Below are 21615 nucleotides of genomic sequence, written 5' to 3'. Positions count from 1 at the left end.
TATATAAAAAAAATGCTTTAATAACACAGAACGAGAAAACGGAAACATCCCATGTGTGTTAAACGTCGTTAAGCTGCATAAAAGAATAATAGTTAAATGCAAGTGAAAAGAATTATATTAAGACAAAAGTTTAAATTAGGATGAGGGAAGGGCACCGAAACAAAAATTTACTAAAAAGTTCCACACGTATCCAAAATTACAATCACGCTTACCTTTAAGCCCTTCACTGTCAAGGGTCCGCCTAACACCAAGACCCTTACAGCAAAAAGTCATCAGATTTAAAATGTTTATATATTTATATTAAAAAAAGACCAGAAAAATTGATATTTTATAAGACGATTCACTATCGGATGATTATGCGATTTGGAAATGGGGCTGTCGTTATTATCATCCATTTGATCATCCTCCGTATTCAGTGCAGTAACATTGTCCACCAGCTACGTCCAAAGAACTACAGGAATAAAAAATAAAAAACACAATACTATCTCGTAACGCAGTATTTAAAGCGCTTTACTACCAGGCAATGTGTGCCAGATCCATGGCACTGTATGGCAGCCCTCATTTAGGGGGGGTCAGAAATATAAATGTTCCACAATAATATCAGCATTGTTCCCAAATATAGGTGGGTGTGCTAGAGCTTTAAAAAAGAAAAAAAAAGCGTGGATGGCACACAAACTTGTGAATTGGGCATATCAACCACACCGTAGGATGCTCGGAGGAGGCATTACCATGCAATAAATGGGGATCACGTGAGGCAGTGATTATGGGGGAAGTTTGGAATTTGCAAGAATAAAAAAAAAGCTCCATATTCTTCCCTCCATAGAACAGGAATAGGTGCAATGTTTGTGATTTAGCGTGACTCGAGGCGCAGAAGACATTGGGTTCATTCACAAGTACAGGTTACTTCCATGAGTGCTTGCAGCTCCATCCTGAGCAGGAAAGTAGGATGTGACCACAGTGCAAAATGCAGAAATGTTCTTATTACTCCTCTAGGAATTGTGGATTTATTATTTTTATTTTTTTTTTTCATGTCACTCCGACAAAACTCCTTGATTCAAGGAAGGGACATGTCAGTCATCTCCAGCTCTACTGCTGAACGCTTGCAACTAAGTTCTCTGATAGATTTTCCATGATGAATGATCTCGTTAACTTCAGAAGTGAAAACTTCGCAATGACAAACTGAAGGACACTTTTCGCTCTGTTTATAGTTGAAAGCACAGAGAAAAAAGAGAGAAAATTAAGAACAAAAGGATTGATACAGATAGGATAGATCATAAAAAGCGGGAGAAAGAAAGCAAAAGAACATAGGAGTTAATTAGCACATCTGAGGCACAGCTAGGGGTTCAGCACAAGCAAGAAGAATTTGCACCCAACGCCTGCAAATGGAGGTGCATCCTAACTAGGACTCACGCACAGGACCGTATTATCGTTCCAAGTGCAATCCGACAAAACATCGGATCACACTCGGACCAATGTTATTCTATGCAGCCATGCAATTTTTTTTCCTTGGACAGAGCCGATACGGCGGAAAAAAATTGCAGAATGTCCGAGGTTGATCCGATATCTACAGTAAATCACACTTGGCCATGCAAATCAATTAGTGTGTGGAAAACATCGGACATCTGAGTGTGGTCCGATATCCACGGGCTGACTCCATGCTCTCCTCATCCAAGAGAATCGGGTCACCAGAGTGTGGTTTGCCTAATCGTCCCGATTCTCTCCAGGTAGAGAAAATACACCGGTGTGACCCTACTCTTAGTAGTTCATTGGTTGGGTTACAATTATGGTCATGACCAATTTATTTATTTTGTTAATGTTTTATTAATTTGAAAACTAAAAAATAAAGTTGCTAATAAACCAAGTATTCAGATTTTGGCTGAGGCTACAAGGCGACTATGGGTATGACGGTATATGCACAGCTGAAGATTGTCCCAGCACAACATAACAACGGTGCGATTGTGGCACTTAGATTACAGTTCATCAAAGTGTTTTCATCAGAAATCTGAGAGAGGGATAAAAAGGAGGATGGATGTTTTTCTGCGCTGTCGAAGACACCAATATTGGTTTCCAAAAATGATGCACAAAGGAATCCGAGAGGTGATGTTTAGAGAATTGCATTTTTTAATTGTCAACGCATTTCAAAGTTCACAGACTTCTTCGCCAGGACAAACCGCATTGCAAAGAGGAGTGCATACAAGTATACAACAATGCACTCAAAAAACGGAATAGAGGTGGGAGACACCAAGTCAATGGAGCAGAGAAACAGGACTATTTCATAAGCGCTACAAGAGCAGACATGGTTTTATTTTTTTCGTTTTGTTTTGTTTTTTTTTTAGAAAAAAATCTGTCTCTTTTTACTAATAAGACACCTAAATACATATCCTAATGGAAACCATTGAAATATATATATACACCTATACAAAGAGGCTCCACACCAGAGCAAATCCGAATAAAAGATATTTTTTATTAACAAATCACAAAAAATGTTTAAAAATCAGTATAATCCAAGGATGAGGACCACAAATACAGGAAGAGAAAAGTGGACACCCCTGGAAATAACTCCCATGTATACAGTCACAGATATAAATATATGTATAAATGGGGTAATGAATGTTTGTTATTTAAACATAATACAGTACATGACATAAAAAATCCTATCTCATAAAGACAATACACCCCTATAAATACTGGGCTAACGTATGTGTGAACATTGTCTAACCATACTTTTATTCGGATTTGCTCTGGTGTGGAGCCTCTTTATATAGGTGTATATATCTTTTTTACTAATAAAAAGATCGATTTTTCGACTAAAGTTTTTATTAATGTTCACACATGCAGAACCAGAAACACATGGGCTACTTGCGCATTGAACAAGTCTGTAGGGACATGTTCACACACCACTTGAAGAAACTTGAAGACACAAAAGAGCACAGTGAAGTCAAAAATACTCTGTTGTAAAAAAAAAAATCACAGTAATAAGCAAGTGCTAGTCAAAAGATGGAAAAAAAATGTATTTAGTTGATACTTTTTTGGCAAAAAAAATGTATCAACTAAATACCTTGTTTTTTTTCCAACAGAGTATTTTTGACCTCACTGTGCTCTTTTGTGTCTTTATGTTCACACATGTACATATACAAAATTTCAGATTTTTCTATGTAGCATGTGAAGTCTTTTTTTTCGACAACCTTTTTTCAAATGGACAAATTCTGAGTCCTCTGACACCTCGTAGGTCAGTTTGGGGCCCTTATTAGAAGACATTGTCTTATTCTTGTATGCACACCTTTTTGCAATGTGCTTTTTCCTGATTATGAAGAAGTCTGTAAATCTTAAAAGGCGTTGACAATTAAAAAAAATAAATTGTCTAAACATCACGTCCTGGATTCCTTTCTTCATCATTTTTGAGAGAAAGGTTCAACTTGAAGGACCCTAGGCCTTTTTTTCAACCTATGTTACAATGTAAATATTGGTGTCATCGGCAGCACAGAAAAATATCCATCCAGCATTCTATCCTTCTCTCTGAATGCTTCCTTGGATCTGCAGCAGCCGGTTTTCTGAGCTTTTTATGGTGTTGTGGTCCCACAGCCCTGCCATGTGAGCACATCTCTGCACCCACTGTTCTCCCTTCCTCTGTCTGGGTAAGACCCTATTTTGCGCTATTTTTTTCCAGCTTTCTCTTTGGATTCATCAGAAATCTGGTGTAAACACTTTGATAAATCTCAAAATTTGTTGCGCTTTCCCAGGTAGTATGAAAGTCTTGTGACTTTTGGCCATTTCACACTAGTTTTGTTGTGCTTCACCCATTTTGGACTGAGCTGCAGATTGCTAGGGGCATGAAAAGGGATAGGGGCATGAAAAGCTATGTTACACCTTGCGCCAGAAATTGTTGTGGCAAAATGCACGCCTCTTTTCAGACAGAACTGATTAATTTTAAAAAGGTGCGCTTCTTAAAGAATAAGGAGGGTCTGACTCCAGCACGCCCCTCATCAAGACAGACCTTGTTCATCGAGGCCTTAATTTGCAGATATCCAAACTTCCATTTTTTTGCCAATCAACACAATCACATTCACGTTTGTCATGTTATGATGTAGCATTTGCTGACATGTTTGGCCTGGCAATAGTGATTTTGATAGTTATAGTCACCGTGTTTCTACATGCTTAAAGGGGTTGTCAGGGGTTGTTTTAATTTTAAAAACAGGCCCTGCATGTTGTAAAAATAAAAGAACCAAAATGCTCACCCATCCAATTTCCTGCTTCTCTTCTGTACTGCAGTCGATAATCCCTCGACAATCCCCTTGCTCACTGTTCTGATGGAGACTGAGCATGACCGCTGCAGCCAATCACTGGCCACAAATTTGATGCACATGTCAATTCTGTGGCCATTGTTTGGCTGCTGCGATCATGTACCGTAGCCGCTAAAAGAAGGTGAGGAGATTGCTATGGGACCTGGACAGCGGTAGAAAGGGAAAGCGGGTGATCAGTTATTTTATTTTATTTTTATTTTCATACAATAGTGGAGTTTTTTTGTAAAGTAAAAACCATGTGCTCACAAAGGTTCACTCAAGAAGAAGCTAAAATATAACAGATTACTCTTAGCCATGACACAAAGGAAGTTGTGCCCCTTAGCCATGATACAAAGGAAGCTGTGCCCCTTAGCCATGATACAAAGGAAGCTGTGCCCCTTAGCCATGATACAAAGGAAGCTGTGCCCCTTAGCCATGATACAAAGGAAGCTGTGCCCCTTAGCCATGATACAAAGGAAGCTGTGCCCCTTAGCCATGATACAAAGGAAGCTGTGCCCCTTAGCCATGATACAAAGGAAGCTGTGCCCCTTAGCCATGATACAAAGGAAGCTGTGCCCCTTAGCCATGATTCAAAGGAAGCTGTGCCCCTTAGCCATGATACAAAGGAAGCAGTGCCCCTTAGCCATGATACAAAGGAAGCTGTGCCCCTTAGCCATGATACAAAGGAAGCTGTGCCCCTTAGCCATGATACAAAGGAAGCTGTGCCCCTTAGCCATGATACAAAGGAAGCTGTGCCCCTTAGCCATGATACAAAGGAAGCTGTGCCCCTTAGCCATGATACAAAGGAAGCTGTGCCCCTTAGCCATGATACAAAGGAAGCTGTGCCCCTTAGCCATGATACAAAGGAAGCTGTGCCCCTTAGCCATGATACAAAGGAAGCTGTGCCCCTTAGCCATGATACAAAGGAATCTGTGCCCCTTAGCCATGATACAAAGGAAGCTGTGCCCCTTAGCCATGATACAAAGGAAGCTGTGCCCCTTAGCCATGATACAAAGGAAGCTGTGCCCCTTAGCCATGATACAAAGGAAGCTGTGCCCCTTAGCCATGATACAAAGGAAGCTGTGCTCCTTAGCCATGATACAAAGGAAGCTGTGCCCCTTAGCCATGATACAAAGGAAGCTGTGCCCCTTAGTCATGATACAAAGGAAGCTGTGCCCCTTAGTCATGATACAAAGGAAGCTGTGCCCCTTAGCCATGATACAAAGGAAGCTGTGCCCCTTAGTCATGATACAAAGGAAGCTGTGCCCCTTAGCCATGATACAAAGGAAGCTGTGCCCCTTAGTCATGATACAAAGGAAGCTGTGCCCCTTAGTCATGATACAAAGGAAGCTGTGCCCCTTAGCCATGATACAAAGGAAGCTGTGCCCCTTAGGCAGCATGCCACAAAGGAAGCTGTGCCCCTTAACCATGATACAAAGGAAGCTGTGCCCCTTAACCATGATACAAAGGAAGCTCTGCCCCTTAGCCATGACACAAAGGAATTTGTGCCCCTTAGCCATTATACAAAGGAAGCTGTGCCCCTTAACCATGATACAATGGAAGCTGTGCCCCTTAGCCATGATACAAAGGAAGCTGTGCCCCTTAGCCATGACACAAAGGAATTTGTGCCCCTTAGCCATGATACAAAGGAAGCTGTGCCCCTTAGCCATGATACAAAGAAAGCTGTGCCCCTTAGCCATGATACAAAGGAAGCTGTGCCCCTTAGCCAAGACACAAAGGAATTTGTGTCCCTTACCCATGATACAAAGGAAGCTGTGCCCCTTAGCCATGATACAAAGGAAGCTGTGCCCCTTAGCCATGATACAAAGGAAGCTGTGCCCCTTAGCCATGACACAGAAGGGGAGGGGCCCCTTAGCCATGACATAAGCAAGTTGAGACCCCTTAGCTGTCACACCGAAGAGGCGGTGTCCACTTTCATGTGACTCTGCATGTAGAAACTGGATGTATATAGTGTAAGGCTATGTGCACACATTCAGGAATGTCTGCAGAATTTTCCTGAACAAAACCAGACTTTTTCTGCAGGAAATCCGCATGCGTTTTTTTAGTGTTTTTATCTAATTTTTTGAATTTTTTGGGGGGTGAATTTTTTTCGTTTTTTTTCCGGAGCTTCCCAATGCAATATATATATAGCGGCATAAAAATTAATGAACATGCTGCTTTTTTTTTTTTTAAGCGGGAAAAAAACGCAGCATGTGCACAAAAATTGAGGAATGCATTGAAATGATGGGATGCTTAATGTAAACTTTTTTATCGTTTTTTTCGCAAGCAAACGGCCGAATAAACACGAAAAAAAAATCCTGAACATGTGTACATCGTGTTACAGTGAAACATTAGTGAATATAAAGAGTATGGAGGGCTCTGACTGCCAGTGAAGAAGCCTACCAATTTGTTAGTGGGACCCTCCACGTGAGTGAGCTTGTGGCTGCCGCCCCCACTAGCTGTGCCTCTGTACCAAATCATTATTATAGAAGAGCAATAAGTGTGTCACCTAAACTAAGGTGGTAGTTTTGATCAATGAGGCTCAGTTGTACGGTATGTACGGAATATAATAGAAATACATCTGTACTGAGAATTATACTAACATCTATGTGTATTTTACTAATTTTGACGCGTTCTAGACTGAGTATTTAAAGGGGTTCTCTAGTTTTATTTTTTTTCTCATACGTTACTTAGACATATCCAACTATAATATGGGTCCAACAAATGAAATAGGCATCTCTGGCTGAAAAATGAATGGATAGGCAAGTCAAAGAGAGCGAGAAACAGCAATCTGCCAAGGACTAGGGCTTCTTCATTCAGGTCATTGATAAGGTTTTAACTACTAAAATAGTTGACATAATTAAAAAAAATTAAAACGTTAGAACCCCTTTTGACTCATGCTTTCAGATTTGCTGCCAAAGTAGTCAAGAAAGTAGAAAAAAATCCTTTAGGATTAAGTGGCAAAAAAAAAAAAAATGAAATTCCAAACCGACTGGGGGATCGTTTCTACAATGTCGGCCGATATGACAATAAATGGGATTATAAGAATACAATTAGTTAATCTTCACAATAATCTGAAATCAGATTGCACAGACAATAAAGCTTCCTCCTGGGCTTCTTATAGTAAATACATTTACGGTACATTTCCCCCCCCCCAAAAAAAAACATAATCTTTATGTTTATGAAGGAAACAATTCAGAATTTCTTTTTAGTGGAAATTCAGGTGTAAATATTAGGTTTGGAAAAATGGAGGCATAGAAAGGCATGCAAGCAAGCAGATGATGAAAGGTAAAGCAGTTAGCCACAGCTCATGGTAGTCGGAAGCCATTTGTAAACGAGGTTCTAAGGGCCTCATTCACAAGGTGGGGAATGAACTCACCACTTGGGATATCACTTGAACAGGGTCACTAAATTAGGGGATTGGTTGCTCCCTAGACCTGCTTTTTGAAAGTCTGATTTCTGGTGCTGCCTCCACATCTGTAGGAGAAAGGGAAGTTTAGTATATGGACGTCTATTAACAGCATACAAGCTTGCAGAAAAAGATGACTTTTATGTAATAGGCGTAGTTTGCTGTCCAGTGGCTGCCACTGCTTACTGTGACTTGTAGTTCAAAAGGAATCTGTCGACAGATTTTTGCCACCTGAGAGCAGCATGATGTAGAGACGGAGACCCTGATTCCAACGATGTATCACTTACAGGACTGCATGTTGCAGGTTAGATAAAATCATTGTTTTATCAGCAGGAGATTATCACTAGAGGACTAGTAAACCTGCCGCCAAGGTGGTCCTCCATATTCATGAACTCTGTATAACCCCACCCCCATCACTGATTAACTGCTTCCTGCCTATGCACAGTGTACACAGAATGCAGCCAATCAGTGGTGTGGGCGGTGTTCTACAAAGCACAGCATTCAGAGAACTGCTAGATCCGCAGCAGAGATTTTATGTAAACTGCAGCAAGCAGCTCAATAAGCGATATAATGCTGTAATCAGGGTTTCTGTCCCTACATTATGCTTCTCTTAGGTGCGGTAGCAAAAACCTGGTGACAGATTTGTTTTAGCTATCCCTGACCTATGGTCTTTGTTCTAATAAAGAAAGCCCTTATAAAGAAATGGTAGAAGACGACAAGGTCTTGTAACTTAAGGCCCCCCGTACACAGATTGTTGGGTGAGTGATCGCTGGTCGAACTAATTCCCCCACACACAGGAACAGAGAACATTCCTGGTGTCTCTGAGAGAGCCGCTGCCAGGATCCACTGGCAATGGCTTTTGTTTCCCTGAGATTTTTCTCTCCTCCAAGATCTTCTGATGGGTGAGCGCTGGGAGACCCCATACACATTTGACTGTTTGCTGATACCACCGATATCAGCGGTTTCAGCCGACTTTAGTCTCATGTGTATGGGTGGCTAAACATTTGGAAATGATAACACATTTTGTATAGCTGCTACCCAATATTGCGTTAGGGGGTCCTCCAGCACGTCGGGAGATCTGTTTCCAGCAACTAGATCCATTTCACTAATCCCAGGCATCAATGAGGCAACATCTAGTATGGACGTGCTGGGCCTCCTAAAAGGGGTCCTGGCTACAGATGCTGTATAGGTGGCTAACTAATGAGGGTCTGAAAAGCGGCTCACAATGGACAAATGTCAAGGTTTTGTTTTGGTTTTATTTTTAATCAGAAAACTAGTTTAGGCCGGGAGTTTTTATACCTAAACTGATCGAAGTCACGTAAAGCTCTTATAGTAGTAGAAAATCCTACATTACAGGAAGATGTTACGTTCCATAACATTAATACATGAGGCCGGAGGTGCCCGTTAAGCACATACTCCGGAGTGGCACGTGGTTTCATCTGTAACCTAACCCCTTCTTTACTGATTGCCATATATTATACCGTCTGCGTCATCCACAGTCTCCCCCTATTTGGGGCCGGCACGTGCACAGAAGCCCACAACGAGCCCCTTGTGCTCCTGCACTGGTCACAATTGTCAGAAGACAGTGGGTGACATAGAGGCTGTCATTATGGTCAGTCAAGAAAAGATAGGTTAGAGATGAAACAATGCTGGATGAATGATCGCGCCATGCAGAGTATATGCCTTGGGCCTTCAGTTATACATGGCAAATTTGAGACAAACAGGAATACATTAAAGGGGTCGTCAGGTCTTAACAAGTCTGCAGTCGCTCTACGTGACTTGTGCGCACTGTAAGGATTCTCCGGGATCATGTGACCGCAAGTATGTGATTTCTATACTCCCAGCAACATTCCGACTAGACTGTCCGGCCTCGCTCAATACACTTGCAGTGAGTGAGGCTGCACGTCTAGTCAGCATGTGACCGTATTTATGCAAAGTACACATTCACAAGTCTGCAGTCACACAGAGCGACTGCAGACTTGTAGCTTAAGGACAACCCCTATAAGAACTGTCTTTATATGACCTACATCAAAGTGAAACCACTTTGGGGGAATGAAAATTCATGACACTTATCCTGTAAAGTGAATATCCATTTTGATTTTTTGATTTTTTTTTTAATCTAAACCTGTTGTAGTGGTCAAATCTCCTTTTTTCCTGATGAAGAGCTCCAAATGCCCCATGCAGGCAAACAGAAGCCGCCACTTGTCAGGAAGCTTTGTAAGGCTACGTTCACATTAGCGTCTTTGGGCGCAGCGTCGTCGACGCATACCGACGCATGCGTCATGTGCCCCTATCTTTAACATGGGGGGCGCCTGGACATGCGCCGGTATGTGTTGTATTGCGTTTTACGACGCATGCGTCACATTGACACACAGACAGGGCGCAGAGGATGCTACTTGTAGCGTTTTCCCTGCGCCGAAATTCCTGCTCTGTGTGATCCTATGATAACGCATGCGTCGCAAAACGCTGCGTTGTGTATTTGCGTTGCTGGTGGCGTTGCGTTGCCGACGCTGCGCCCAACGACGCAAATGTGAACGTAGCCTAAGAGGCTTACACAGCAAGGGACAAGGCAGGGAGCTCCAATGTGCCATGGAGCTGTCCATTCAGGAGGATTTGGAGCTATAACCAAAGCTCCGACCATTACAAGAGGGTCTTAAATGTATCAGAGCGGAATATGGGATCTAAAAAAGACATGATGAGAACAGGCAGAGACGTCCTCTGTGTAAGCCAAGGCTAAATGCCCACCATGAGTATTTGGTGCGGAATTTTTTAGGCTTTGATTTTCTAGGCTTTGATTTTCATGCATAAATAAAGCTGTAGATTACAGTCCCAGCAAAGTGTATGGGATTGAGAGTATGTGCACACGCTGCGGACCCGCAGCGGTTTGGCCGCTGCGGGTCCACAGCAGTTTTCCATGAGTTTACAGTACCATGTAAACCTATGGAACACAAAATCCGCAGTGCTCATGCTGCGGAAAATACCGCGCGGAAATGTAGTGTTGTTTATTCCACAGCATGTCAATTCTTTGTGCGGATTCCGCAGCGGTTTACTCCTGCTCCATAATAGGAATCCGCAGGTGTAAAACCGCAGGTGGAATCTGCACAAAAACCGCAAAGAAATAGCGGTAAATCAGCAGTAATTCCGCAGGAGATCCGCAGTGCGGTTTACCTGCGGATTTACCAGTCCGGAAAAATCTGCAGAGTAATCCACAGCATGTGCACATACCCATATAGCAAGCTCATGCGGAAAAAGGCCTGCAGTGAGTTTTCGGAAATCCGCAGCATGTTGTTTATTCTCTTTTGCAGTAAATGGTGCAGAAAAGCTGCAACATCAAAGACTGACCAAATACTCATCGTGGAACCATAGCAAAATCAGTTTATCTGTGTGTTCTACACTGCAAAAATAGAACTTATGGGCCGAGGCATCGAGACCGGTGTTGGAGACGGTGTACTGGGGTCAAACGCTCCCACTCAGGAGGAGGCAAGCGTCTCAAGACTTTTTACACCCCAATACTGGCATGATAGCTTTGATGAAGACGCCCATCGAGTTGGATTTAATCAATGCATAGTTATTGCCTGTTTTCTGATGTAAAAACATGGGAAAAAAACCTAATTTTAGGTCATCCTATAAACAAATGGGCAGATTTTCATACTATTCAAATTGTTTATTTGATTTTTCTGCATTTTTTCTTTAAAAAAAAAAAAAGCTTTAGAAAAACAACAAATATTGGATATTATCCGTTGGATATGCTTCCCCTAATTTTACAGCGCCTTGTTCAATAAACATGAGACGTCTACAAACAGTAGATTTTGGTGCTTTGTTTTACTGATTGCTGGATGGATTTTGAAGAATGGTTTAATTACATGATGAAGCAGCGGGGCACTGCATGCAGAGAAGCAGCTTACAATGGATTGATGGGTCTGATGGCTTCATTCAATGGATTCATGAATAGCCTGATAATCTAAAGACTTCTAGTGTCAAGCCATGGGTCTATTTGCCTCTTGAACTGCAAGTCCCAGCATTACATGACAGCCTGAAATTTTGCAATGTTAAATATGCTGTTGCAAGAACATCATAGAAAACACACACATACACACATTCATTATATTGTATACACTTATAGGGAATCTGTCATGCAGTTTTTGCCACCTAATCTGCGTCAGCATGATCCAGGGGCAGAGACCCTGATTCCAGTGTTGTGTCGCTTACTGGGCTGCTTCCTGTAGGTTCAATAAAATCACTGTTTTATCAGCAGGAGATAGGACTAGTAAACCTGCCGTAGTCATCCATATTCATGAGCTCTGTATAACCCCGCCTCCACCACGGATTGGCAGCTTTCTGCCTATGCAGAATTTACACAGAAAGCTGCCAATCAGTGGTGTGGGCGGGGGTATGCAGAGCTCAGCATCCAGATAGATAACTTCTAGATCTGCAGCAGATAAAATAAGGATTTTATCAAAACAGGAGCAAGCAGCCTAGTAAGCGATACATCGCTGGAATAAGGGTCTCTGCCCCTACCTCATGCTACTCTCAGATAGGAAAGCAAAATCTAATGACAAATTCCCTTTAAAAGCTAGATCTTAAAGGGAGTTTGTCAGCAGTTTTGACCCCTTAGATATAGGTGATGGGTAAAGCAGTTTAAACGTACCCAGGTATGACTGAGGAGTCAACGTTTTAACCATTCTTAGGCTGTAATCACAAATGTCCTGTGATCAGTGTCCTCATGTGCTCTCTGCACTGAACATTCCCTAACCCCTTCCCACTGTAACAGACAAAGTCTTCATTGGCAGTAAACACCATCTCTCTGGAGAGGGAGGTTTTGGGGGTCAGTTTGTACAGAGGACCCTCGGGATCACAGTTCAAGGGGCTTAAAATTTAAAGGGTTAATTCCTTACTTTGCAAGTTACTACTTTCTTACCATTCTTGTTAACCCATTTCTCTTGTTTACAGCTCTTCGCCTTGGAGGCCGACCATCGCTGTTCGACAGCAGAACATGCGCAGCGCTTACAAACTCTTTCCTATTGAGCTAGTAAGCGCGGTTTTGATGCTGGCCAGGACTGCTGTAGTGCACTGCTATCTTCTAATCCCGGCCACTTCAGCGCAGTGCTTACAAGCTAGGCAAAAGTGGTCGGTCTCCAAGGCGATAAGTGGTAAGCCAAACAAAAAAGTGTTAATATCTCAAGAACGACTGCAAATTTTAATAGGCAGTAAATTGCAAAATTGCTTGTTTTCACACGCACTTTCTGACAATATCAGGCTATGAAAATGGGAACAACCGTTTACGGGCCTAATACATATTAGATAGCTGTCAGACGAACGATTGTTGATCTGATAGCTCTCTCCCCCGATCCCCCGTACATTCGGCTCTGCCGAGCATTACTGTGTTCTCCATGAGAAACCTGGTGTCAGAGTCATTGGCAGATTTATCTAGCTGAGAACCAAAGGTTCCCCCACAGAAATGTAACAGACCGGATCCTTCTCTTCCCTGGCATTATTTGTCGGTAAGCCTTCAATTCGCACCATAATTGGAGGATTTGGCCAACTTTAGTCTATTGATCGTTTTATATTCCCCAGTCAATATTCCCCGTTACCTATACAGCAGTTACTGCGGACAGACTCCCTTACATCCATGGTATGAATAGTGGTAATTAGGCTGATGGCAGCAGGTCCTACGCATGGGCTCTTATGGTATCCATAGCATATCTATAAGTGCACAAACACAAAGCAGTATACAGATATTGTGGACAGGAGGTTCATGCATGTTCGCTTATGGCTAGACCTTCTCTAATAATATCATTCACGTATCCGATATTGGCTACTGGAACGTTAGAATGGATTCTTCTCTCCTACACATGGATGGACGGGTCATGACATTACAAAGAACGATTCCAGACTCAATCACAAGGCCTCCGAGTGCAATAACATGAACATGCTTGTATGATTACACATTATATTCTGTGCACTGCACATTTCCCCGCTTTCACTTGTTCCTTATTGTGGACTTGTGTGCATGCCCGTGACGTTTGCGGTCCGGAACATCGCCGCTGGCGCCTATTGGGTGAAGCGTGTGGGTCACGGTTGCCATAGTGACGGCTCCCTGACCTCTCACGTCGCTCAGGAAGCTGTGCGGCGATGCACGTTCCAGCGCTCGCGTCGCGTGCGCATGCGCCGATGGTTAAGTCCCGGAATTAACATCAGGTGCAGTAGTCTTATAAATATCTTGACACACTCTGTACGGCCCCAAAGAAGCCTACGCAAAACGCGCATAGGGGCTGGCTTTCCACTTCCACACTACGACCATTATGGGTGAGGTTCAGTCCTATAAACGCATTTATTACGGGGTTTTTTAGTGGGACATTTAGTGCTTACTATTACATGGACTTTATACTTTATTGAACCTGAGACCTCGGGTCGGACTATATTTATTAGTGTGGATTTGTGGCTATGTTACTTGTATCCTTCGCTTGTGTAGTAACCTTTAATTGACTATGTGTGTTTTTTACAATATTCTATATGGCGACTTTAATATATCTTGATATTTAATAAGTGTTACAATTTTTATATACTAAAAAAGATAGCTTTTCTGACTCCATTTTTCTAATTATGTATATATTGTTGGGAGTTTTCTGCTATGGTTTAATTGAGTATATGTCGCTCTGATCTATTTAATAACATGAACATATAGACTACTCAGAATAAGGATTTCTGTAAAATTTGATTTTTTTTTCTTGCATATCCAGGCACTTGGATGGCTACAGAAGAAAATCTGGCACTTTACAATTGGGAAACTGGAAAAAAAAAGAAAAATAGCTTCAAATGGTAGAAAAAGCTTCTTTGGTGCCATTAAAAAGAGCCGGGGCTCTCGGACTGTGGTGGTCTTAGCAGTCAGAGAGTGACGCTTGCTTCCTATATGAGGAAAGCTCCATTAGAAAGCTCTGGAGAGGATCTATTTTGAAGGCTTTGCATCAAAAGTCGAAAAAAACCTATATCCATTATATAACATCTAATGAGGATAATAACATATTAGAGAGATATCAGATTTTGGTAATAAAATCTGTGGATATTTGGTGATATGTGAGGGGGTAAAGACCAAGAAATTGCATTTGCAATCAGTTTAAAATCTGAAAAATGCCATGAGGCAGATGCAATATGAAATGTGTCTATGCAGGAAAGGAGGGTGCATTTATTTTAGTCTTTTGTACTTGTGCTAATGTAGACAGTTGTTTTTCCCCTTTTAGTATACCTTTGTGGCTGTGTAGGACACTATTCCAGTAGCCTTATATATCAAGCTTTATGGGGGCTGAAATCATGAGAAAAATCGCCTTCTGCTTGTTGACCAGGGCCGATTGCCTTCTGCTTGTTGACAAGGGCCAATTGCCTCCTGCTTGTTGACCAGGGCCAATTGGCTTCTGCTTGTTAACCAGGGCTAAACTTTCTATAAAACCATCCCTAAAATTGGATCAACAAGGGATTTTGGCATGCACTGATTCTAACTTGCATTTACTTATTATACACAACACAATGGACAGATCAGTGGTACTCAACATGTTTTTTATATATAGATTGTAATAAAATTGATGACCTGCTAATATCGAACTCAGACACTGAAAAAGAAACGATCGGTCTTAATATTTGCACTATAACTTACAATAAATACCATTTTTTTAAAAAAAAAAAATCTCAAAATTAATTTATTTAACATTTAAATCACCTTGGTAAAATGACGAGACTGAGGTAGATTGCGCATACCTAGTATTATCACTGTGCTCTATGATACTAGCTATGAATGCATATAGGTTGAGTATCACCATCTGTCGCACACGTACACGGATGACAACGACACTTAACATGGCGGTCCATGCATCATGGTTTTTGGACTCCTTATGCCTACTTAAGACCAGGTCTTCTTCACACGCAGCCATACTCATACCAAATACTTTGGTTATCTTCAGAAACAAGCGAAGATGTCTCGGCGCCATTACTGTCTACATTGTGACTATTAGTCTTGCAGCAAGGTGGTCTATCAGTGGAAAATGCACTGGTTCTGCCTCCTGGGAGTCCACATATGCTACTTACCAAATCGGGGTTCAGGGAAAGGTATGGGAACTGCATGCATGGTGATGTGTAACACTTACTAACGGTGTTATCAATATTTTTACTATAATGAACCAAGTCACACCCAGAGCAACAATGAGGGTCATCTACACGAGGAGGTGGTCTGTGAGTGGGAATAGGGCACTGCTCGCCTGCAGGGTACTCACTCAATAACGATGGGGCATCTTCGCTTGTAGGCGATGGCTCAACTGATACAGGTGACCTATTGTCTTTGGATAAAAAATCATGAATACTTGTCCTTCGATTGGTACCCTCAGCAGTAGAAATGACACTGCTTGCACGCGGTAAGGTGGCATATTGCTTGGAATCTTTTGACGCCTGCTGTGGGCACACAGTCCCGTCACCGGTAGCAGCGTCGCCATCTGGAGACTGGGCATTGACCACCATTGGGAACTGAAATCTTGTATTCTCCTCAGCTTTGTGAGAGTTGGATCGGACAATCTGATCCGATCTCGCAGCCTTTTTGTCACCCAGCGACAGGGCGGGAGACAGCTGAGACGGGGATCGTAATCCTACTAATTCAGCAGAGCTAGATAAGCTTTTCATCACTTCATCCAATAGATCTTCTTGGCTCCCAGACCGAATCTATAAAAAAAACATCAGGTTATGCTTTCATTTGAAAAGTGTATTGGTTCATGGAAAATTATACATGTACATCAGAGGTGGTATCAAAGAAGTAAGATATATCGACCCTGAATATTGACCAGCTAAATGTCATCTGTGCAGGGAGGGTGGGGGAGGTGAGCTGTGACCCCACCCATTGCGAATGCTGTATCCTGCGTTACCTATATATAGGTGTAACCTGTCATTGTAATCCTGCCTGTGATGATAATGAGATGAATCCTAAGACTTGATCTTTACTGAACAGGAAGTGCCAACCAATTAGTAGATTTGGGATGTATTAGGGTTATCCTATCTAGGAAGACCACAGACTGCCAAATTGTAAAAGTGTGCAGTGCACACACTGTCGCGATCCTCCTGCATTCTCTATGTTTGTGCCAAATAGTCTCATCCATCTTCATTCATTAGAAGAGAACCGAGAGAAGCTGGATGAGACTAGTTGGCATGTGGACGCAAGCCCACTAGCACAAGGAACACAAGGGAATTATGACAGTGTGCACATCACACACACTATTACGATTCCCCAATCAGTGATTCCATAGATTAACTGCAGAATTTTCTTCTTAGACTGCATATATTATCGTATATATATTTCTGATTACATATTCCCTGTAATATATCTATAGAAATTGGTGACAGATGAAATGGACATAAATGGACAGTAACGTGGCTTGATTGTCACATGCTTTTTCTTTCCCCTCATGAAAAAGATTCTGTCAGCAGGTTTTTGCTACATAATCTGAGGACAGCATGAGGTTTAGGTTAAAACACTGAATTTAAAGATGTGTCACATGTCCGGCTATGTTCTGTTGTTTACTTACACTGAAGGTTTTATCACCTGGTGATTATCATTGTCTGGAATACAGCAATGTGCATGGTAGTCCAACTCCGCCCCCTCCTGTGATAAGCAGCTCATTGTCTATACACAATGTAAATACACAGCCTGGTGTAGGCGGGGGAAGCTTTCTGAACTCCGCTGCATTGCTAAATATAAAAACTCTGTGTCAGAACAGCTGTATTCAGTAAATCAAGTGAAACATCACTGGAATCAGGGCCTTTGCCTTCAATATGCTGCTCTCAGAAAATACAGACTTTGAAATTGGATTCCCAGGAAATTCTTGATTTGCAACAGCAAGGTCCCAGTTTACTAAGGTCTTATTCTCAATTTTGAACTGGCTCTTATGGAAGATGGTGTCTTAATATGTAAGTTAATCAGATTTATACAAAACAAATTGGAATGGAAAACCTCCGCTTGTATGAATATGTCTGCTATGCAGGGTCTTGATATTTTCAAAGGCTTAATGGACCAAGAAGCAAACAGACAGTAAAGTTCACCAACTTACTTGGCTCACTGTCAACTTGTTGCTTTCTTCTAAAAATTGCTTGAGAGATACCATCTCACTTCCCGGTGATCCGAGCCTCTTCTTGGACTGGGCTAAGCTTTCCATCCCATCACAGGATTTGAGCCTAAGCATAGGACTGGATACTGCACACTTTTTCAAGCGACTACCATAATACTGAACTGGACTACTATTGTTGGACCATACTTCATTATCATGGTGTTGGTTGAAGTCCCCACTGCAGTGACTTTGAGATCTACTTTGACCGGACACTGGACCTACCGTGGAGAAACAAGCGGACATTACCACAGAGCGTGCACATTGCGGGTGAAAAGTATCATTTCTTATGGAGAAACATATATGGTACATTCAAAAGCATGATATCCTTTAAACTCTGCATTGTGTGGCAAATTTATGTTACAATAGTAAAAGTGAGAGATTCCATTGACTATATTATGGACAAATGTTCAAGAAGGGCTTTACTGTATTGGCATAAGGATTTTACGAACAGGGCTGAGTAGAGATCTGAAATTCTCTGCAATCATATTTCAATCCGCCAATCTTGCTAAAACCTACGGGAGGCCTGCAGAATCAGACTACATAGAGTTATTTGTAGTCTGTTACCATGGAGACACTTAGTTCTGCATAGCAGTTGGGGACACAATATGCTTTTCGATAAAGACTACTTGCAAAGTTGTTTCATTTTTCATTTTGTATTCATTATGCTTTTTTTCGCGTGTCAGTAGTCAGTCTGTATTCTCCAACAGCATTTTGAAGCCTAAATCAGGAATGGGTAGACTCACTCCTGATCTGGAGCCACTCCTGATTCCAGCTTACAATTCTGATCAAAAACACCGACATGTGAATAAGGGCCTAAAGCGATAAATATTGTTATAAAAGGGAACATACTTTTTAAAATGCCTTAGACTTAACAGTAATAAACAAAATAAAATCAGCAGAGCATACCTGTCACTTCATGAAGTGAAGCATTATTATTACTATTACTATAGGATGTCCTGCCACTATCAAGACTGGCTGGCCTGGGAGCTGGGTGAAAGATTGAGACAATGGTGACAAACATTTAGCAGGTGACATTCAATCTCAGCATTCTAATTACAGAATGCAATGGAGCCATGCACTATTTCTCAGGCTCAGCATGCCGGCTGCCAGCAGTGCAAGGACAAAAAAGCCAGAATTCAATACACAAAGCCTTGGAAAGCGATTTTAATGGGAAACCGGAAGGAGAAAAAGTGAATGGGTTTAATGTATTACTAGATGGTGAAGACAGAAGGGACAATACGGAAAAAAACAATTAGACAAAAAACACAAAGTAATACAAAATATTCACAATTATGCATTTTCCATAACAATACCTATTTATGATTTAGAGTAACTGAGAAAATGATCTCGAATCAACATTTACCCGTATATACTCGAGTATAAGCCGACCCCCTTAATTTTGCCACAAAAAACTGGGAAAACTTAATGACTCGAGTATAAACCTAGGGTGGGAAATGCAGCAGCTACCGGTAAATGTCAAAAATAAAAATAGATACCAATAAAAGTAAAATTAATTGAGACTTCAGTAGGTTAAGTGTTTTTGAATATCCATATTGAATCAGGAGCCCCATATAATGCTCCATACAGTTTATGCTGGGCCCCATAAGATGCTCCATATTAAAATATGCCCCATATAATCCTGCATAAAGGTTAATAACGGCCCCATAAGATGCTCCATAGACACATTTGCCCAATATAATGCTGCACAAATGTTGATTATGGCCCCATGGGCATCTCCACGGGCTCCCCTTCTCTAGGCCTTTTATCTGTACCATGCGCTGCTCTGGGTCTGTATTAGTCATTGTGTTATTGTGCACAACATTGTTCTTTGACCTATGCGAGTGCTATTTGTGATATCTGCACCTTACAGAGAGCTAACTCAGAGGTTGCTTGCCCACTATCAGGCAGAAGCAGTGCAGTGGAGTTACGGTATATCCCGGTCCGTTGCTTTTTTGATGGTGAATGATCATTAATACCATTTGTATGCATTATCGGGATTTACATTGGTTTCTGCACCTATTGCTATGACCTTCATCAGCAATTAGCATACTTGTACAGTATACTAACCATGTTACTTTGACTTTCTACAGGCCTTGGGAAGGGTTGCCTTGGGCTTTATTATAAGCTGATTGGGTTTTCTGATGTCAAGTCTTTTTGACTTTTAATTGTTTTTAATATGTTTGTTGGCTTTGCATTCAATAAAATTGTTATTTTTGTATTTGGGTTTGGTGATCCCCTATTTTTAGTCTGCAGCTTTTTCTTTGTTTGTATGGCCCCATAAGGCTACGTTCAGATTAGCGTTTCCCGACGCTGCGTCGGGCGACGCAGCGGCGACGCACGCGTCATGCGCCCCTATGTTCAACATGGGGGACGCATGCGTTTTTCTTGTTGCGTTTTCCGACACGTGCGTCGTTTTTGACGCTAGCGTCGGATGCAAGAAAATGCAACAAGTTGCATTTTTCTTGCGTCCGATTTTCGTCAAAAAACGACGCACGCGTCGCAAAACGCAGCGTTTTTGCGTGCGTTTGCACGCGTTTTTTCGTGCGTCGTGTCGCCGACGCAGCGGCGCGCAACGCTAATCTGAACGTAGCCTAAGATGGTCCATAAAGATATTTGCCCCATATAGTGCTGCACAAACGTTGATTATGGCCCTATAAAGACACTTGCCTCATATAGTGCTGCACAAACGTTATGGCCCCATAATATGCTCTATACAGACACTTGCCTCATTATAGTGCTGCACAAACGTTATGGCCCCACAAGATGCTCCATAGAGACACTTGCCCCATTTGCTGTTGCTGCGATAAAAAAAAAAATCACGTACTCACCTCTCCGTCGCTCAGGCCCCCGCACTTTCAATATTCACCTGACTTCGTTCCGACGCCACTCCATCATCAGCACTGACTTTCAGGCAGAGGGTGGCGCGCACTAACCACGTCACCGCGCCCTCTGACCTGAGCGTCACTGCAGAAGACACTGAAGACAGAGCAGCGGCTGGAACGAGGAGCAGGTGAATATTGCACAGCACTGCGCTCCCCTACCCATTAAACTCACCTGCTCCTGACGCAGTGCAGGCCCTGCTTCCCCGGCACTGCTGCTTCTTCCTCTACTGAGGAAGCGCCACAGCCGCTTCCTGTACTGAGCGGTCACCGTTACCGCTCATTACAGTAATGAATATGCGGCTCCACCCCTATGGGAGGTGGAGCAGCATATTCATTACTGTAATGAGCGGTACCATGTGACCGCTCAGTACAGGAAGCCGCTGCGGCACCGGGGAAAAGACGTGCAGGGACAGCGCCAGGAGCAGGTGAGTATAATTAGACAGCCCCGTCCCCCCTCCCCTGCCAACCCCTGGGTATGACTCGAGTATAAGCCAAGAGGGGGACTTTCAGCCCCCCAAAATGGGCTGAAAATCTCGGCTTATACGCGAGTATATGCAGTAAATGCCCACTCCTTTTGTATTCAGAGGAAATAAGCCACTGCCAGAGGTGTCCGGCAGGGGCTTTCTCTCTTCTACCCGATAAAAACTTGAATGCTCTGCAAAGCTGAGCGTTCATGTGTTTGAGATAGTTGTGAGAGATAGCGGTTGGTCAAACGAGCATCTGGTCAAATGCCATCTCATGTGTATGAGCATCTTAAAGAGTTACCGTCATTTTTATTTATTTTTATTTTTTTTCAAATAAATCAATACTACAGTTAGTAATAAGCAAGCTTGTAATGTGTCTTATCAGAGAAATCTGATACATTCTGCTCCTGGACTGATCTTTTACTATCAATTAATGGGTCAAAT

The 21615-nt window shown here is 42.2% G+C and overlaps 1 protein-coding gene across 4 annotated transcripts in view; it reads right to left on the bottom strand.

The window, feature by feature from the left end:
• Nucleotides 1-1059: 1059 nt before the first annotated feature.
• CCDC88A (coiled-coil domain containing 88A) overlaps nt 1060-21615 on the bottom strand; it is a 303481-nt gene continuing 282925 nt past the window's right edge. For 2 of the 4 annotated variants that reach the window (XM_069768841.1, XM_069768843.1), the window contains 3 exons: nt 18732-18812; nt 17769-18043; nt 15487-16389 (listed from right to left, as the gene is read on the bottom strand). In XM_069768841.1, coding sequence (XP_069624942.1) covers nt 15598-16389; nt 17769-18043; nt 18732-18812 — 1148 coding nt within the window. In that variant the 3' untranslated portion in view covers nt 15487-15597. Of the gene's footprint in view, nt 1199-7659; nt 7758-15486; nt 16390-17768; nt 18044-18731; nt 18813-21615 lie in introns of those variants that run through there. The other 2 variants (XM_069768845.1, XM_069768844.1) reach the window with 2 other exon arrangements.

Source organism: Ranitomeya imitator, chromosome 5 (genome assembly GCF_032444005.1).
Source record: "Ranitomeya imitator isolate aRanImi1 chromosome 5, aRanImi1.pri, whole genome shotgun sequence".
NCBI classification, from domain to species: Eukaryota; Metazoa; Chordata; class Amphibia; order Anura; family Dendrobatidae; genus Ranitomeya; species Ranitomeya imitator.
The sequence above is the reverse complement of the archived record's forward strand: the minus strand, read 5'-3'. Positions and strand labels throughout refer to the sequence as shown.